At 38.8% G+C, this 15,671-nt stretch overlaps 2 protein-coding genes and 1 non-coding gene across 3 annotated transcripts; 1 reads left to right on the top strand and 2 right to left on the bottom strand.

Moving 5' to 3' along the window:
• LOC125491710 (uncharacterized) lies at positions 1-891 on the bottom strand. Its single transcript, XM_048633803.1, has 3 exons — positions 664-891; positions 216-515; positions 1-168 (listed from the first exon to the last, which is right to left on the bottom strand). The coding sequence occupies exons 1-3, from the start codon at positions 889-891 to the stop codon at positions 1-3; spliced, it is 696 nt and encodes a 231-aa protein (XP_048489760.1).
• LOC125492093 (small nucleolar RNA R71) lies at positions 403-509 on the top strand. Its single transcript, XR_007268540.1, has one exon. It is a non-coding gene; the product is annotated as a small nucleolar RNA R71 (small nucleolar RNA).
• A 9,255-nt stretch (positions 892-10,146) lies between the features above and the next one.
• LOC125491711 (uncharacterized) lies at positions 10,147-10,539 on the bottom strand. Its single transcript, XM_048633804.1, has one exon. The coding sequence runs from the start codon at positions 10,537-10,539 to the stop codon at positions 10,147-10,149; it is 393 nt and encodes a 130-aa protein (XP_048489761.1).
• Positions 10,540-15,671: the final 5,132 nt, after the last annotated feature.

Here is a 15,671-nt window from a genome sequence, read left to right as displayed (position 1 = left end):
TCAAGAGCTAAGGTTAATAAGGTTTGATATTCTATTGGCTTGCTCAATTGTCATCCTATCATTGTTGATTTGACATTCTGTAGCAGCATGTCCTTGTACCCCGCACATCTGACATGAGACCATCATAGATGAACCAGCTTGGAGTCGATCAAACTTGTGAGATAGTGCCTGCACAGTATTAGTCAAATTGGTTAATGCATCAACATCATATTTACCTCCCTTCTTAGCACGGTTTCGACCACTTGGATGGTAATTGTCGTTCGCCGCATCTTATTCTCAATCAACTCCATTGCTTCCGTTGGATTCTTAGTCATGAGGGAACCGCCTGAAGCAGCATCAATGTAGATACGAAACTCATGTGTCAAACCATTGTAGAAAGTCTGTATCAACATCCATGCAGGAATCCCGTGATGAGGACATTGTCTTTGCAAACGTAGAAATCTTCTCCATGCTTCATACAATGATTCGTCGTCATGTTGCTCAAAGGTTGCTAACTCATTCCTCAGCTTCGCGGTCTTTTCTTACCCCAAAAACTTCACCAAGAATGCTTTGGCAAGTTTCCCCCGTGTATCAAAAGTTCCGACACCTTCATCTCTCAACCACTCCCTTGCCCTATCTCGAAGAGAGAAAGGAAAAAGGTAGTCGAATAGCATCCTCACTCACATTGTTGATTTTCACTGTGTCGCATTTCTCCAAGAAACTAGCAATGTGACTCACAAGGCATTCATTGGGTAACCCTGCAAATAAATTGTTGGAGATGAACTGGATGAATGGAGGCTTAAGTTCAAAATTTGCAGCATTGACAGCTGGTCGAACAATGCTCGATAATGCACCAGTTGCAGTATCTGGTACACCATACTCCCAAAGAGTTTTAGTTGCTTCTTCACCCATTACTTTCTTCTTATTCTTAATTCGTCTCTTTGTACTTCCTTGCTTGCGTGCAGTGGCTTCGATTTCAAGATCTTTTGCATGCAACAAAGAATGAACTAAAAACAAAAGATCAAATAAACAAGAAATGATAGCCGAAGCAGCAAACTAAAAGGAAAAAAAAAACTTAGCAAAAATAAAATCAAAAATAACTAATTTAAATATCATTAGTCCCCGGCAACGGCGCCAAAATTTGAAAGGCGTGTCGCGTACCTAACAAAATAACCTAACTATTCCTCCTCACTAATGTAGTCGGGAAAGTAAGGGTCGAATCCCAAGAGACTAACTGATTCAAAGTAGTTAAATTGACTCTAATTAATACTAAGCAAGTAATCAATATACGTGCACGTGATGATGAACTAATCTAAGTAACTAAAGCAAATGAAATTATCAAGAGTGAATCAAAGACTAAAGACATCTAGGTTTAAGTATCCCCACTAACACGAATTAATGCCACAAATAATCCCTTTTTCCTTAATTAACTAATAAATAACTCATAGGATAGACGCGCCCTAATAGTACTAAGGATTTCTTTCGATCAATCAATAGCTTCCCTAACAATGCAATCATCCTATTTTCATGGAGTCATGCAAATTAAGGACTTTAGACATAGCATCCTAACATCCTAATAAATTCCATCAACTACTTTCGTCATGATTTCCTTTATCTTAAATTAGGGTTCTTGATTCGATTAAGATTCAACTTTCGTTGCAAAAATAATCACACTCAAAATATACTATTTTTAGTCATAAATTGATAATCAAAACCAACCCTAAAATAAATGAATCATAAATTAATCAAAGTTTGGGAATTGGGAATTAAACAAGCATCAATTCATGTTAGGGTTCAACCTAACCCTAAAATAAGAAACTACTCACACATGATGATTGAACAAACAAAATAAAGATTAAAAGAAAGCATGATTAACAATAATAATAGAATAGAGAAGAGAAAATAATACTTGAATTAATTTATGAAATTGCAAACTTGAATGTCGAAAACAAAGACTTGAGGAAAGTATGGAGAAAACGTGATGAAAACGTGAAGAAGCCAAGAGGAAAAACAAAACTCACATTCTGTCTCTCCAAAAATCTCCCCCTTCAATTTCTATCCAAAACCTATTTATATCTATCCAAATACAAGGAGTTTGACTAGGATTTGGACTCCTAAAACACTCTAAAACTAAGATTACGTAATATTAAAATTGGAGACCGCCATGGCCTTGCGGTAAGCTTGAAAGAATCGCCAAAGGGTGGCGGTTTATGCTGTTTTTTTGTTCTCTTGCTATCAAAAGTCTATTTGTAGCTTCTTATGCACGGTAATTAATGGTTACAAAGCCATATCGCAATATATCTTCAAAATCATCGCAAGATAAAGCTATCAATCCATCTGAATGCTCCGCAATCATCCAAGCTTTCGTGCAAATTCCAATCAACTCCAATAAACGTTGTAATCCTACAAAAACAAAACAAATACACCCAAGAAGAGCAATAGCGAAAAGTAAAGAATAATAGCTCTAAGAGATTAATTATATGGGAAAAATATGATGAAAACACACAAATATATCACATAAAAATGAGTATATAAACGTGTTATCAATACCTCTCGTGGATCATTTAGATCAACTGAATATTATCTCACTTTATCTTTGTTAGTATCTTTGCCATGATCATACAAGAATTTTGTGGATTCCTTTATTGTTGGAAAAGATAGTCATCAGTCTCTAGAAGAAGTAAAATCCGCTCTTCATACTAAAGAGGTGGCATCTGGTTCTAGTATAGAAAATTAGGCATTGAGATTAGTTGTTACAAGGGTAAGACACATGGAAAATCCGGTAAAAAGAAATAGAATCATTAAAATTGAAAATTTTAGGGTCCTTAAACTAATTATGTCTGCAATTACTGTAAGGACAAAGGGAATTAAAAATGAATGTCCTAAGAGAAAGTAGCAGCAGGAAAAGAATGAAGGTTATGCTGCGTTGGCAGAAATTGATGGTAACTTCGAGTAAGATTTGGCCCTAATTGTTAATATTTAGTTAGATTATAGAGATGTGTGGGTTCTTGATTATGGGGCATCGAATCATATTATTCTATGCAGGAAATAGTTTTAAACTTATGAGCGGATAGATGGGGGCAGTGTTTCTATGACCAATAGTGCTGCCTACAAAGTAGTTGGAATAGGCGCCATCAGGTTGAGAACTCATGATGGTACACTCTACACCTTAAACAAAGTTTTCCATTTATGATAAAGAATCTGATGTCTTTCAGTCTTCTTGACAGTAAGGGTTTTAGTTTCTAAGGTGAAGATGGAGTTATGAATGTATGCAAGGGTTTAAAGGTGGTTCTGAAAGGTATTAAAAATTGTACCTTGTATCTTCTACAAGGTTCTACTATCAGAGGTTCCGCTGATATTGCATCATCTGAGGTTCATAAGGAGGATATGTACAAGCTCGGGCATATGAGGCTTGGACATAGGGTGAAAGGGGGGATGCAAATTCTATCAAAAAGGGATCTTCTTTGCAGGTACAAGGTGTAGGATCTAGAGTTCTGCGAGCATTGTGTGTTTGGGAAGCTTCATCGTAGCATGTTCCAAAAGTTGTTCATAGGATAAAGGGACACTTGATTATATTCATTCTGATTGTTAGGGTCATTCCCGAGTTGAATTTATTGGAGGTCACATGTATTTTGTGTCTATGATTGATGATTATTCAAGAATAACTTGGGTAATTATGATGAAGCATAAAAGTAAGGCTTTCAAGAATCTCAAGTCAATGGAAGGTTTTGGTTGAAAATCAAGCTAGAAATAAGATCAAAAAGTTGTGAACTGATAATGATCTGAAGTTTTGTTGGTCCGAGATTAATGAGTATTGTAAGAATGAATGGATTGCTCGCCATCATACTATTAAGGATACTGCACAACGTAATAGGGTAGCAGACGCATGAATTAGGAATTGTTGGAGAGCGAGATGCATGTTCTCTAATGTTGTGTTAGCTAGAAGAATTTGGGCAGAAGCTGAATACAACTTGCTATCTGATCAACCGTGGACCTCACACAAGAATTGATTGTAAAACATCTTATGCTCTGATAAGCCTGCATATTATTCTTTGTTAAGAGTTTTAGGTTCTATGGGTTATTATCATGTATATGAGGGTAAGTTAGAACCTACAGTTAAGAGAGGTGTATTTGTGGGTTTTGGGAGTGGAGCGACTTAAGCGCTATGAAATAGTCACCTTGTGAGAGTCCAATTATACTTAGTAGAAGTGTAATTTTTTATGAAAATTTTATGTGTAACCCCGCTGGGAAGTCTGTTATGGTGCCAACTAATAGTGATATTGATAAACAGGTGGAGCTGCAAGTCACTCAAGATGAGAGTGAATCACATCACCAAGATGGAGAAAATCAACATGATGCTACTGCAACCGATTTGGCATAATCTTCTAGTCACCCATCAGCCTTGTCAAAAGCACATTGACCTAGCAAAGCCCTTGATAGAGCTATAAGAGTTGGTGTTGGACCTCTAAGAAGGTATAATTTTGAGAACATGGTTGCTTATGCACCGCATGTTACTGAAGAGGTGGATACTTATGAGTCATCCACCTATAAAGAATTTATTTCAGGCTGTGAGTTTGCTCAATGGCTCGCTGCAATGGGAGATGAAATGGAGTATGTGGATAGAAATCATACTTGGGAGCTAGTCAAAAGTCCTATGGAGAAAAAGATTATCACTTACGAATGGGTCTTTAAGGAGAAAGAAGGAATCCACTTGCTGAGGGGTCAAGTATAAAGTTCGGGTTGTTTCAAGAGGGTTCACGCTGAGGGAAAGGATTGATTATGTTGAACCCTAGTTTTGATGATGACAAAGGAACAAAGATACAAACTAAGTAATGAACTAACATGATAGTTATTGTTATAAGAAAACTCAATCAGGTCTGATTGGTCCTCCTAACTACCTTGAAAGTCAATAGCATATGCTCTCAACATATCCTTCATGGTTTGGTTAGTCCTCTTAGTCTGACCATGAGTCGTAGGGTGAAAGGTTGTACTCATCTTCAATGTTGTCGCAAGATTTAATTGGACCTTTTTTCAAAATTTCGAAAGAAACCTAAAATCACGGTCAGAAATTATATCCTTTGGAACTCCATGTAGTCTCACCACATGCCTAATGTATGTCTTAGCATGTTTCTTCTTTTTCCATGTCTTCTTAATGGGTATAAACATAGCGGATTTGGTCAATCTATTCACAATAACCCAAATAGTGTCATTACCACTCCTATTCTGGGCAAAGCAGTCACTAAGTCCATAGAAATAGAATCCTACTTTCATCCAGGAGCCTCTAAAGATTGAACCTTCTCCATGGGTCTCTTAGGATCTATCTTCACCTTCTGACAGGTTAGGCACTTAGACACATATTCAGCTACCTCTCGCTTCATATTTGGCCACCAATGGATACCCTTAAGGTCTTTGTACAATTGGTCACCCCCAGGGTGCACAGAATATGGCGTGTTATGCCCCTTATCCATAAGACACCTCTTAAGGTTATTGCATTTTTGTGGTACACACCACCTCCCCTCAAACCTTAAACTCCCATCATCATGAATTTTAGAGTCAGCTTCCTTACCTTGCTTCATTTTCTCCTTAATCTTATCTAGATGCTCATTCCCAACTTCACCCTCTTTGATCTCGTCGAAAACTAACAACCTCAAAGATAAAGCACTCAATCTTGCCTCACTTTCCCCACTAAGGTTTCTAGGCTCAGCATTTTCATATCTTGACACAACTCCTCATGGACTATCAAGGCACTCACGCTATGACTCGACTTTCTACTCAAGGCATCGGCAACCACATTTGCCTTCCGGTCATGATACTGGATGTCTAGGTCATAATCCTTAATCAACTCCAGCCATCTTATTTGCCTCATATTCAAATCTTTTTGGGTGAAAATGTACTTCAAGCTCTTATGGTCTGTGAATATCTTAAAAGTTGCTCCATAGAGGTAATGTCTCCAAATTTTCAATGCAAACACTATGGCAGCTAACTCTAGATCATGGGTAGTGTAATTATCCTCATAAGGTTTCAATTGACGCGACGCATACGCAATTACCTTCCCATTCTGCTGTGACACACATCCCAACCCATTCTTCAAAGCATCACTATATACCTTAAATCCCTCATTCCCATCAGGTAGGGTCAGAACAGGTGCAGAGGTTAAACCTTCTTTCAAAATCTGAAAGCCTTCTTCACACTTTTAACTCCACTCAAATTTCGACTCTTTCTTCATCAAGTTGGTCATAGGTCTCGCTATCTTTGAGAAATCTATCACAAATCTCCTATAATAGCCAGCTAGACCTAGGAAATTTCTGATATCTGACACGTTTTTTGGAGTTGGACACTCACTCATAGCTTAAATCTTAGCAGGATCTACTGAGACTCCTTCCTTAGACACATAGTGACCTAAAAACGCTACTTTCTCCAAATGAAACTCACACTTAGAGAACTTGGCATACAATTGGTTCTTCCTAAGCGTCTCCAAAATGATCCTCAAGTGCTCATCATGCTCAGCCTCATTCCTCGAATATATTAGTATGTCATCAATGAAAACCACCACAAACTTATCTAGAAACTCATGAAAGATCCTATTCATTAAGTCCATAAATATAGCTAGCAGGAGCATTGGTTAACCTAAATGGCATTATAGTGAACTCATAGTGACCATAACGCATTCTAAAGGCAGTCTTAGGTACATCCTTATCAGCTACCTTCAATTGGTGATACCCTGAATGCAAATCAATATTTGAGAAAACACTCACTCCATTCAACTGATCACATAGGTCATCTATTCTAGACAAAGGATATTTGTTTTTGATGGTTACATTGTTCAGTTCCCTATAGTCAATACACAACCTTATGCTTCCATCCTTTTTCTTCACAAATAACACAGGATCTCCCCAAGGTGATGCACTAGGCCTAATATAACCTTTATCCAGGAGTTCTTGCAATTGCATTTTTAGTTCACTCATCTCAAGAGGTGCCATTCTATAGGGTGCTATAGATATAGCTGGCCAAGGTAGGGTTCCAGGAACTAAGTCTATGGTGAACTCAACAGCTCTAGTAGGTGGAATACCTAATATCTCAATTGAAAACACGTCCATAAACTCGTTCACAATTGGAACATCCTCAAATTTCATCCCAACTTCCTTATACACATCCTGCACACTACAGAAGAATAATTCACACCCCTTTTTCATCAACTTCCTCACTTGCATTGTAGAGATAACTCCAAATTTCTTAGGCTTCTTAAAACGTATATAGGGGGTCAATTTTCCCAAAGGGTTCCTCGACACTACATTCTGAACCTCACAGTTGATGTTAGTCTTGTAAAGACTTAACCAGTTCATCCCAAGCATCACATCTAGTTACTCATGGCGAAGTATATGGAGTGCGAAGAGCTTACTGAAGGAAGGTGTCATTTGGAGGGTGGGGGATGGGAAAGATATCGACTTATGGGGTGAGCCGTGGGTTGGTGATGAGGAGGGGAGGTTTATCAAAAGTGATGTTGTGGAGGGGTTGAATGTAGTGGGAGACTTGATTAATGATGATAGAAAGGAGTGGAAAGTGGATGTGGTAAAGAGGTTTTAGAACAAGAGAGATCAACATTGCATTCTTTTCATTACATTGAGTTCGAGGAAGATAAATGATGAGTTGACATGGGCTTATTCAAAAGATGGGTTGTATTCAGTGAAAACTGCATATATGTTAAGAAAAGGGGGGAACATGGATGATTTTCTTAGAGTTTGGAGTTTGTTGTGGATCTTGGATGTCTCACCAAAGGTTAGAAATTTTCATTGGCGGGCTTGTACAAAGTCTTTACCGGTAAGGGAGGTGCTTAAGAGCCGTCACTTGGTAGAGGATTATTGTTGTCCATGGTGTGAGGGTGGGGACGAAACTTTCCAACATGCTTTTTTCTTTTGCCCGAAAGTAACTAGGTACTGGGATGATATGAATTGTCAAGAATTGGTAAGGGGTACAATGGGAGAGGAGATGGGTGATACGCTGGTGCATTGGTGTGGCTTAGAGAAACAAATGGTGCAACGTGATTGTTATATCTTGTGGAATATGTGGGCAGAGAGAAACAAGAAGGTATTTGAGAATGAATACACTCCATCATTTATAGTGTGTCAAAGAATTGGAAGGCAAGTGGAGGAGTATAACCAATATTCCTCATGCATTTATGGATGTGCTGCGAAGTCTTCCTACCATCAGCTCTTGTCGATGGCTCGCTCCTCCAAGTGGTTTAATCAAACTCAACACTAATGCATGTGTAGGCGATGATAGCTGGATTGGGTTTGGTGTAACTGCTCGTGACTCTACTGGTCGTGTTTGTTTTATTGCAGTGAGACGCATTAGAGATTATTGGCCACCGGAAGTATTGGAGTGTAAAGCAATCCATATTGCTGTGCGGCTAGCCAAGGGCCATGGTATGGAAGATAAGATTATCGAGTCTGATGCTCAAGTGGTTACTAAAAGATTCACAAAAATACCACTCTTTTTCTCGAATTTGGACTCTATTCTTGGTGATGTTCAGTTTATGTTTGAGACTTTTCATCCTATTATTTTTAATCATGTCAAGAGAAATGGGGATACTATTGCCCATATTTTTTCTAGAGTTGTGTCTTTTGGAGTTGAACAATGTTGGGACAATAACAATAACAAAATAACTTAAAAGTATCACTAAAGAGTAAAGAGGAAGCATGGAAAAAAAAGAAGAGACAACATTTGACGCAGTCGGAAACTATGGAGATTAGCAAACAGTAATCTCGAATTAAGAATGATCAGATTCACAAGCGATGAATCTGTAAAACTCCGGAATCCACCAGAAAGAGTATAAACTCTGTGATATTATTAAAAGTCAAAAACTGACTCCAAACATTGACCTAATAATGTTTAAATACGTTAAACAAAACCCTAAAACAAAAATAAGAAAATAATTAAATTCGGAAATTGTTAGAAAGCTGATTTCGGGTCTTAAATGGACCTGGATGGCCTAAAAAGCCTATACATCACAGCAAAGCGGTGAGTTTGACTCGTTAGGTCGTTCCGCTTCCGAAAAGGTATTACAATAGTCAATCGGACTCCGTCGGCCCATTTTCCGCAAAACAGTTCAGGCTTTTTGTCGCAAATCCTTTTCGAACTTTTCCGCCAATCTGCCTACGTCAGTCTCCTCCACCTCTAAAGAACTTGACCCTGAGTTCGTATTATCATAAAGAGCCTGATCTGCATGGTACTCATAAATGTCAGCTACATTGAATGTGCTGGAAATGTTCATATCATCCGGCAAAGCGATCACATATGCATTGTCATTAATTTTGCGCGTCACCTTGAACGGCCCATACTTGCGTGGCTTCAGTTTATTATAGGTACCAACAGGGAACCTCTCCTTCCGCAAAAAACACCATCACCTCATCACCCACACTAAAAACCTTTACTCGCCTGTGTTTATCAGCAGCAGCTTTATTCTTCTGCCCAGTAGCATACATTTTAGCCTTCACAGACTCCTTCACAGCAACAATCTCCTCTGCCATGTTCCCAGCTGCCACACTAACTCCCGGACCCTTACGAAGCTTAATCAGATCAACCACATGCCTAGGAACAGAATTGTAGACCACATAAAATGGTGATCTTCCTATGGCGGAATGCACATCACTGTTGTAAGCAAACTCTACCTGGGGCAAAGCCAAATCCCACTGCTTTGGTTTATCTCCACAGACACTACGAATCATATCCCCAACGTCTTGTTAGTGACTTCAGTCTGCCCATCTGTTTGTGGATGAGCTGTTGAACTCCTTTTCAGTGTCGTCCCAAACATTCTCCATAGAGTTATCCAAAAATGGCTAAGAAACTTAGTGTCCCTATCCGAAGTGATAGAGGTAGGAACACCATGAAGCCTCACCACCTCCCTAAAGAAAAGCTTAGCCACATTCGAAGCATCAGCTGTCTTCTTACATGCAATGAAATGAGACATCTTCGAAAATCAATCAACCACCACAAAAACAGAATCCACCCCTCGTTGGGTACGAGGCAACCCCAACACAAAATCCATGGCCACATCTTGCCAAATATCACCAGGAACAGGCAAAGGCATATAAAGACCCATATTTTGAGACTGGCCTTTGGAGACTTGACACACATAACAGTGATGAACTATAGTACCCGCATCTCTCCTCAAGTGAGGCCAATAAAACCTCTCTTCTTAACCAGCAATAGTTTTGTCCCGCCCCAAATGTCTTCCAAGACCACCGGATGAAGATCTCTGATCAATTTCTCGTCTAGGGACGAACAAGGAATACACAACTGGTCACCCCTAAAAAGGTACCCATCTCGAATGTGGAAGTTTGCACTAGGCTGCCCCTTGCTACACTTTACCCATAACACCTTAAACTCCGCATCATCCTCATACAACTCCTTTAAACATTCAAAACCCACAATCTCCTGAGCTAGTGTGATGAGTAAGGAAGCTCTCCTACTTAATGCATCTGCCACCTTATTCTGCACACCAGATTTATGTTGTATGATAAAAGGGAATTTCTGCAGAAAACTCACCCAACGAGCATGCATCTTATTGATCACCTTTTGGCTGTGGAGGAACTTAAGTGCTTGGTGATCAGTGAATAGAATGAACTCCCTCTGCACGAGATAGTGCTCCCACTGCCGCAATGCCCTAAACACTGCATAGAACTCCTAGTCATACGTACTCCACTTCTGCCTAGCATCACTCAACTTTTCACTGAAGTAAGCCACAAGCCTCTTCTCTTGAGACATAACTGCTCTAATACCGACCCCACTGGCATCACATTCAACTTGAAACACCTTGTCAAAATCAGGTAGTGCTAGAACCGGGGCACGACAAAGTTTGGCTTTAATCAAAGAAAAACTCTTTTCCTGCTCATCTCCCCACTGAAACTTCCCTTTCTTCAAACATTCTGTGATTGGTGCGGTTATGGTACTGAAATCCCGAATAAATCTCCTGTAGAAAGTTGCTAGGCCATGAAAGCTACGAACTTCTGTCACTGATGTAGGTGTAGGCCGATCCCGGATTGCGCTCACCTTCTCCTCATCCACCTGAATTCCCTTGGCACCAACAACAAAACCCAAGAAGAGTAATTTGCTGGTACAAAACGTGCATTTCTTCAGATTAATGTACAACTTATTCTCCTGCAACACCTGCAGCACCTGAGCTACATGCTCCAGGTGATCTTTCTTGTCCTTGCTGTAAATCAGAATATCATCAATAAACAACAACAAAAGAACCAGTAAAAGGACGAAGAACTTGGTTCATCAAGCGCATGAAAGTACTCGGTGCGTTAGATAAACCAAATTTGGTCTTGAAAGTTGTCTTCCACTCATCTCCAGGTCGAATACGAATCTGATGATATCCACTACGCAGATCTATCTTCGAAAACACCTTAGATCCTGCCAATTCGTCAAGCATATCTTCCAATCGAGGGATAGGGAAGCGATACTTGATAATTATCTTATTGATGGCCCTGCTGTCAACACACATCCGCCATTGATTTCCCTTCTTAGGTACTAAAAGAACAGGAACTGCACATGGACTCATACTCTCCCGAATGAACCCCTTTTGTAACAAATCCTCAATCTGCTCTCTCAAGATCTCATTCTCCTTGGGACTCATACGATAGTGGGGAAGGTTTGGTAGGCTACAACCAGAAATCAGATCAATGTGGTGTTGTATGTCACGCATGGGGGGTAGCTCTTTCGGTAACTCATCAGCAGTCAACTCCTTAAAGCCCTCTTATATCTCCGAAACTTCAGCAGGAATAGGGTTCTCTTCTTTTACAGCCCCTAACAACCCTTTAACTACTATTGGACAGAAAAGTTCAGTTTCTTTCACAGCATCATCAAGTTCCTTATCATTATAAGTCATAACTAAGAAACTGGTTTTCTTTCCCACAGCCTTATCATCAAAATTCAAAACAAGAGCCATTGCAATTTTATGGGAACCCCAAGTAAACATCATCACATTATCCCTTCCCCGATAAGTAATATCATTATCAAACTGCCAAGGCCTACCAAGTAAAATATGACACACATCCATATCAAGAACATCACACATTACCTCGTCTTTATAGTGTTTCCCTATGGAGATGGGAACTCTGCAAGTCATTGTCACGCGAACTTGAGAACCCTTGCTGACCCAACCCAAAGTGTAGGGTTTCTCATGTGGTGTTGTGGACAGCTTCAAATACTCCACTAGCTTCTGGGACACCAGATTCTCCGTACTACCATTATCCACAATCAGGTTACAGACTTTGTTCTGAATAGAACAATGAGCTTTGAACAGGTTCTTACGCTGGCCCTCCTCTTTTGAAGCTAACAGGACCCTTTGTAACACAAAGTTAACTCGATCCTCAGACTCTTCCTCAGCAAACTCCGCACCTGCATACTCATCATTTTCTCCTTCAAACTCCTCTCCATCTTCTCCTCCTTCTAAAACAGCAGCTACTCTCTGAGTTGGACAGTCATTGGATCTATGACCCTTGCCGTTACAACGATAGCAAGTGTCCCCACTAGGCCTGGTATAAGGATTATTTTGCTTTTGGGCAGGGGTTTTTCTTGTGATACACTACTAGAGCCGACTTTTGGTGCAGACCCAGACTCCTCGTTTACGGCACTCTTCTCCTTCTCACTATTAAATTCAAAGCTACTCTGGGCTGAGTACCTTTTGAATGATGAAAAATTTCTAGGGGATTTCTCTATTTGCTCCGCCTTTAACGCCATATTGGATGCCTCAGCCACAGTACACACAGTTTGCAAACCCATCTTCTCTTACAGAGAATTCTTCAATCCACTAATATACCGAGCCACCTTCTGATTTTCGGATTCCCCTAAGTCATTGCGCTCAGAAAATCGCAGGAAGTCCGCTGTATAGTCCGTCACGCTCCTCTTCCCCTGGACGCATTCTATATATATCTTATACAGAATCTGCTCATAATCCTCCGGTAAAAACCGCTCCAACATCAATTATTTCATGCGTCGCCAGGTTTTAACTGGCCCTTCCTTTGCCTCTGCCTCTGCATAACCAACTTAACCCACCAAATAGCAGCAATACTCTTCAATCTAACCGCCACCATCTTAACATGTTTATTTTCAGGAACCTCCATAACTTCGAAAAATCTATCCACATCAATCTGCCAATCCAGAAACTCCTCTACTCCCATATTCCCATAAAACAATGGAATATCTGCTTTTACTCGGTAATCATGCTTAAAAGAATTGTTACCTTCCTCGCTTTGTTCTTCTTCAAAAACCTCCTCTTCCTCAGAACTCGAACTATCTGCCACAACAGTTCGTTTGCCTCTCCCCCGTGGAGTTCGATTTTATTCTGCCCTCCTGTCTCCTCCTCGATTGTTATTAGTCTGCATATTATTCACCTGCGCAGTCAACGCAGTCATCTGCTCGGTCAGTGCAGTAAGAGCCGTGGTAAAAGCCGCGGTTACCCCTTCAAGATCTGCCCTAGTCATTGGTTCCCCCATGGTCTTCAAGCTACGAAAAGAGACAGGAGAATGCCTGCTCTGATACCACTTGACGCAGTCGGAAACTATGGAGATTAGCAAACACTAATCTCGAATTAAGAACGATCAGATTCACAAGCGATGAATCTGTAAAACTTCGGAATCCACCAGAAAGAGTATAAACTCTGTGATATTATTGAAAGTCAAAAACTGCCTCCAAACATTAACCTAATAATGTTTAAATACGTTAAACAAAACCCTAAAACGAAAATAAGGAAATAATTAAATTCGGAAATAATTAAAAAGCTGATTTCGGGCCTTAAACGGACCCGGATGGCCTAAAAAGCCTATACGTCACAGCATAGCGATGCGTTTGACTCGTTGGGCCGTTCCGCTTCCGAAAAGGTATTACAATAGTAAATCGAACTTCGTCGGCCCATTTTCCGCAAAACAGTTCAGGCTTTTTGTCGCAAATCCTTTTCGAACTTTTCCGCCAATTAATCTGCCTACGTCAACATTGTCCGACGACGTATGACGCGAAAGCCCAAAGCTATCCTCTACCGCCATAACTAACTACCTCGTAGTCCGCCGACTACTGCTATGCCTCGAGATATCTGTCCGCTGCCGACTTCCAACAAGTTATCTACTTCAGCTTTTCCTTTTTTTTGGAAAGAAAACTATAAATTTTTAATAATTTACAAGTTAATTGTTAATTGTTGAATGTTGATTCTTGAACTTGAATAGTTAAATTAGTTAAATAACTAATTTAATTCACTTAAAATTTAAAGATTAGATCTTTGTTAATGTTTAGTTGTCAAATTGATACTCCCTCCGTTTTCTAAAGATCTTCCTTGTTATTGTTCCTACAGATACCAAGGAGGATCCTTTTGTGTGGGGTGTGGGGTGGGTAAAGTATGAGAGAGAAAGGGGTTAAGATAAATAAATAAATAAAAAGGGGTTAAAGTAAGAGAGAAAAGAGAGTAAAATTGAATTAATAATGTAATGGTGGATCATATGATAAGGACATAAGAGGGTAAAAAGGGAAATAAATTCCAAATAAGGAATAAAATAAAAGAGGGAAGTTCTTTTGGAAATGCACTTAAACGGAAAGAGGGAAGATCTTTAGGAAACGGATGTAGTAATACAAATTAACAATAATTATAAATGAAAAAACAAATTCGTCTGAATTGATAGATTTGTATGATAAATTGATTATTGGTTATTGGTTATTGATTTCATTTCATATGGAGTACTCCCTCCGTATTTTTTTTTATCTTTCCTACTTTGACTTTGCACGTTTGTCAATGCACTTATTCTGCATTAAATATCTTTCCTTACATATTAGTAAAAATTATATTAATTGAATATTAATAAAGTACTCATTGAAACGAATCAAACAAGACCCCACATGACTATGTTTTTTCTTATATATTGAGAAAAATCTAAAAGATTCTCTCTTATTGTGAATAGTGTCGAGATTCTAAGTGAGAAAGATAAAAAAAGAAATACAAAGGGAGTATTTAGTAGATAGTAGTTATTTTATTTTTGTGTATTGGCTATAGGAAATGACACCTATATCAAGAAATCAAAGGGAAAATAAACCAAATCTTCAACAATTTTTTATTTGATTTCACGGTACCTTCGATTTCAAAATCCTAAATCCGCCACTAACTTCTTTATAAAAAGTATTTTGAAAACTAAAACTTTTACCATAAGGTAGTCAAGTTTACGCTCACACCAACTGTACTAAAAATCTGCCTACAGTTTTCTCTCATATTTGAGATTCATATATAAGCATATATACTACTAGCTAAAATCCAAGCTATATACGCGCGGTGTTACATATTAATGTATACACTGAAATGTATACATTATTGAAATGTTTGAACAATCTCTTTCAATGTAACTATTCAACTAATTGACATCGATTAAACTTTAATCAAATTCTTAATTAGTGTTCAATAAAAAATTTAATTAGAATTCAAATGCAATGACTTGTTAATTATTAATATATGTATGTTTATGAGAGAATCATAGGAGAAAAATATATCTTAGTGGCTTGTTTTTTAGTATATACTTGAGAGATAGAGAAAAAAATTATGAGAGTAGTATAGAAGTATAGATAGGGAAAGCATTCATATTGGAGAAGACACTGATCAGGATATAACTTTTTCAAATAACATGACATGACTTCTATTCTTATTACCAACTAAT

Source organism: Beta vulgaris, chromosome 7 (assembly GCF_026745355.1).
Source record: "Beta vulgaris subsp. vulgaris cultivar EL10 chromosome 7, EL10.2, whole genome shotgun sequence".
Lineage (NCBI taxonomy): Eukaryota > Viridiplantae > Streptophyta > Magnoliopsida > Caryophyllales > Amaranthaceae > Beta > Beta vulgaris.
Note: the sequence above shows the minus strand (reverse complement) of the source record. Positions and strands in the feature narration are given on the sequence as shown.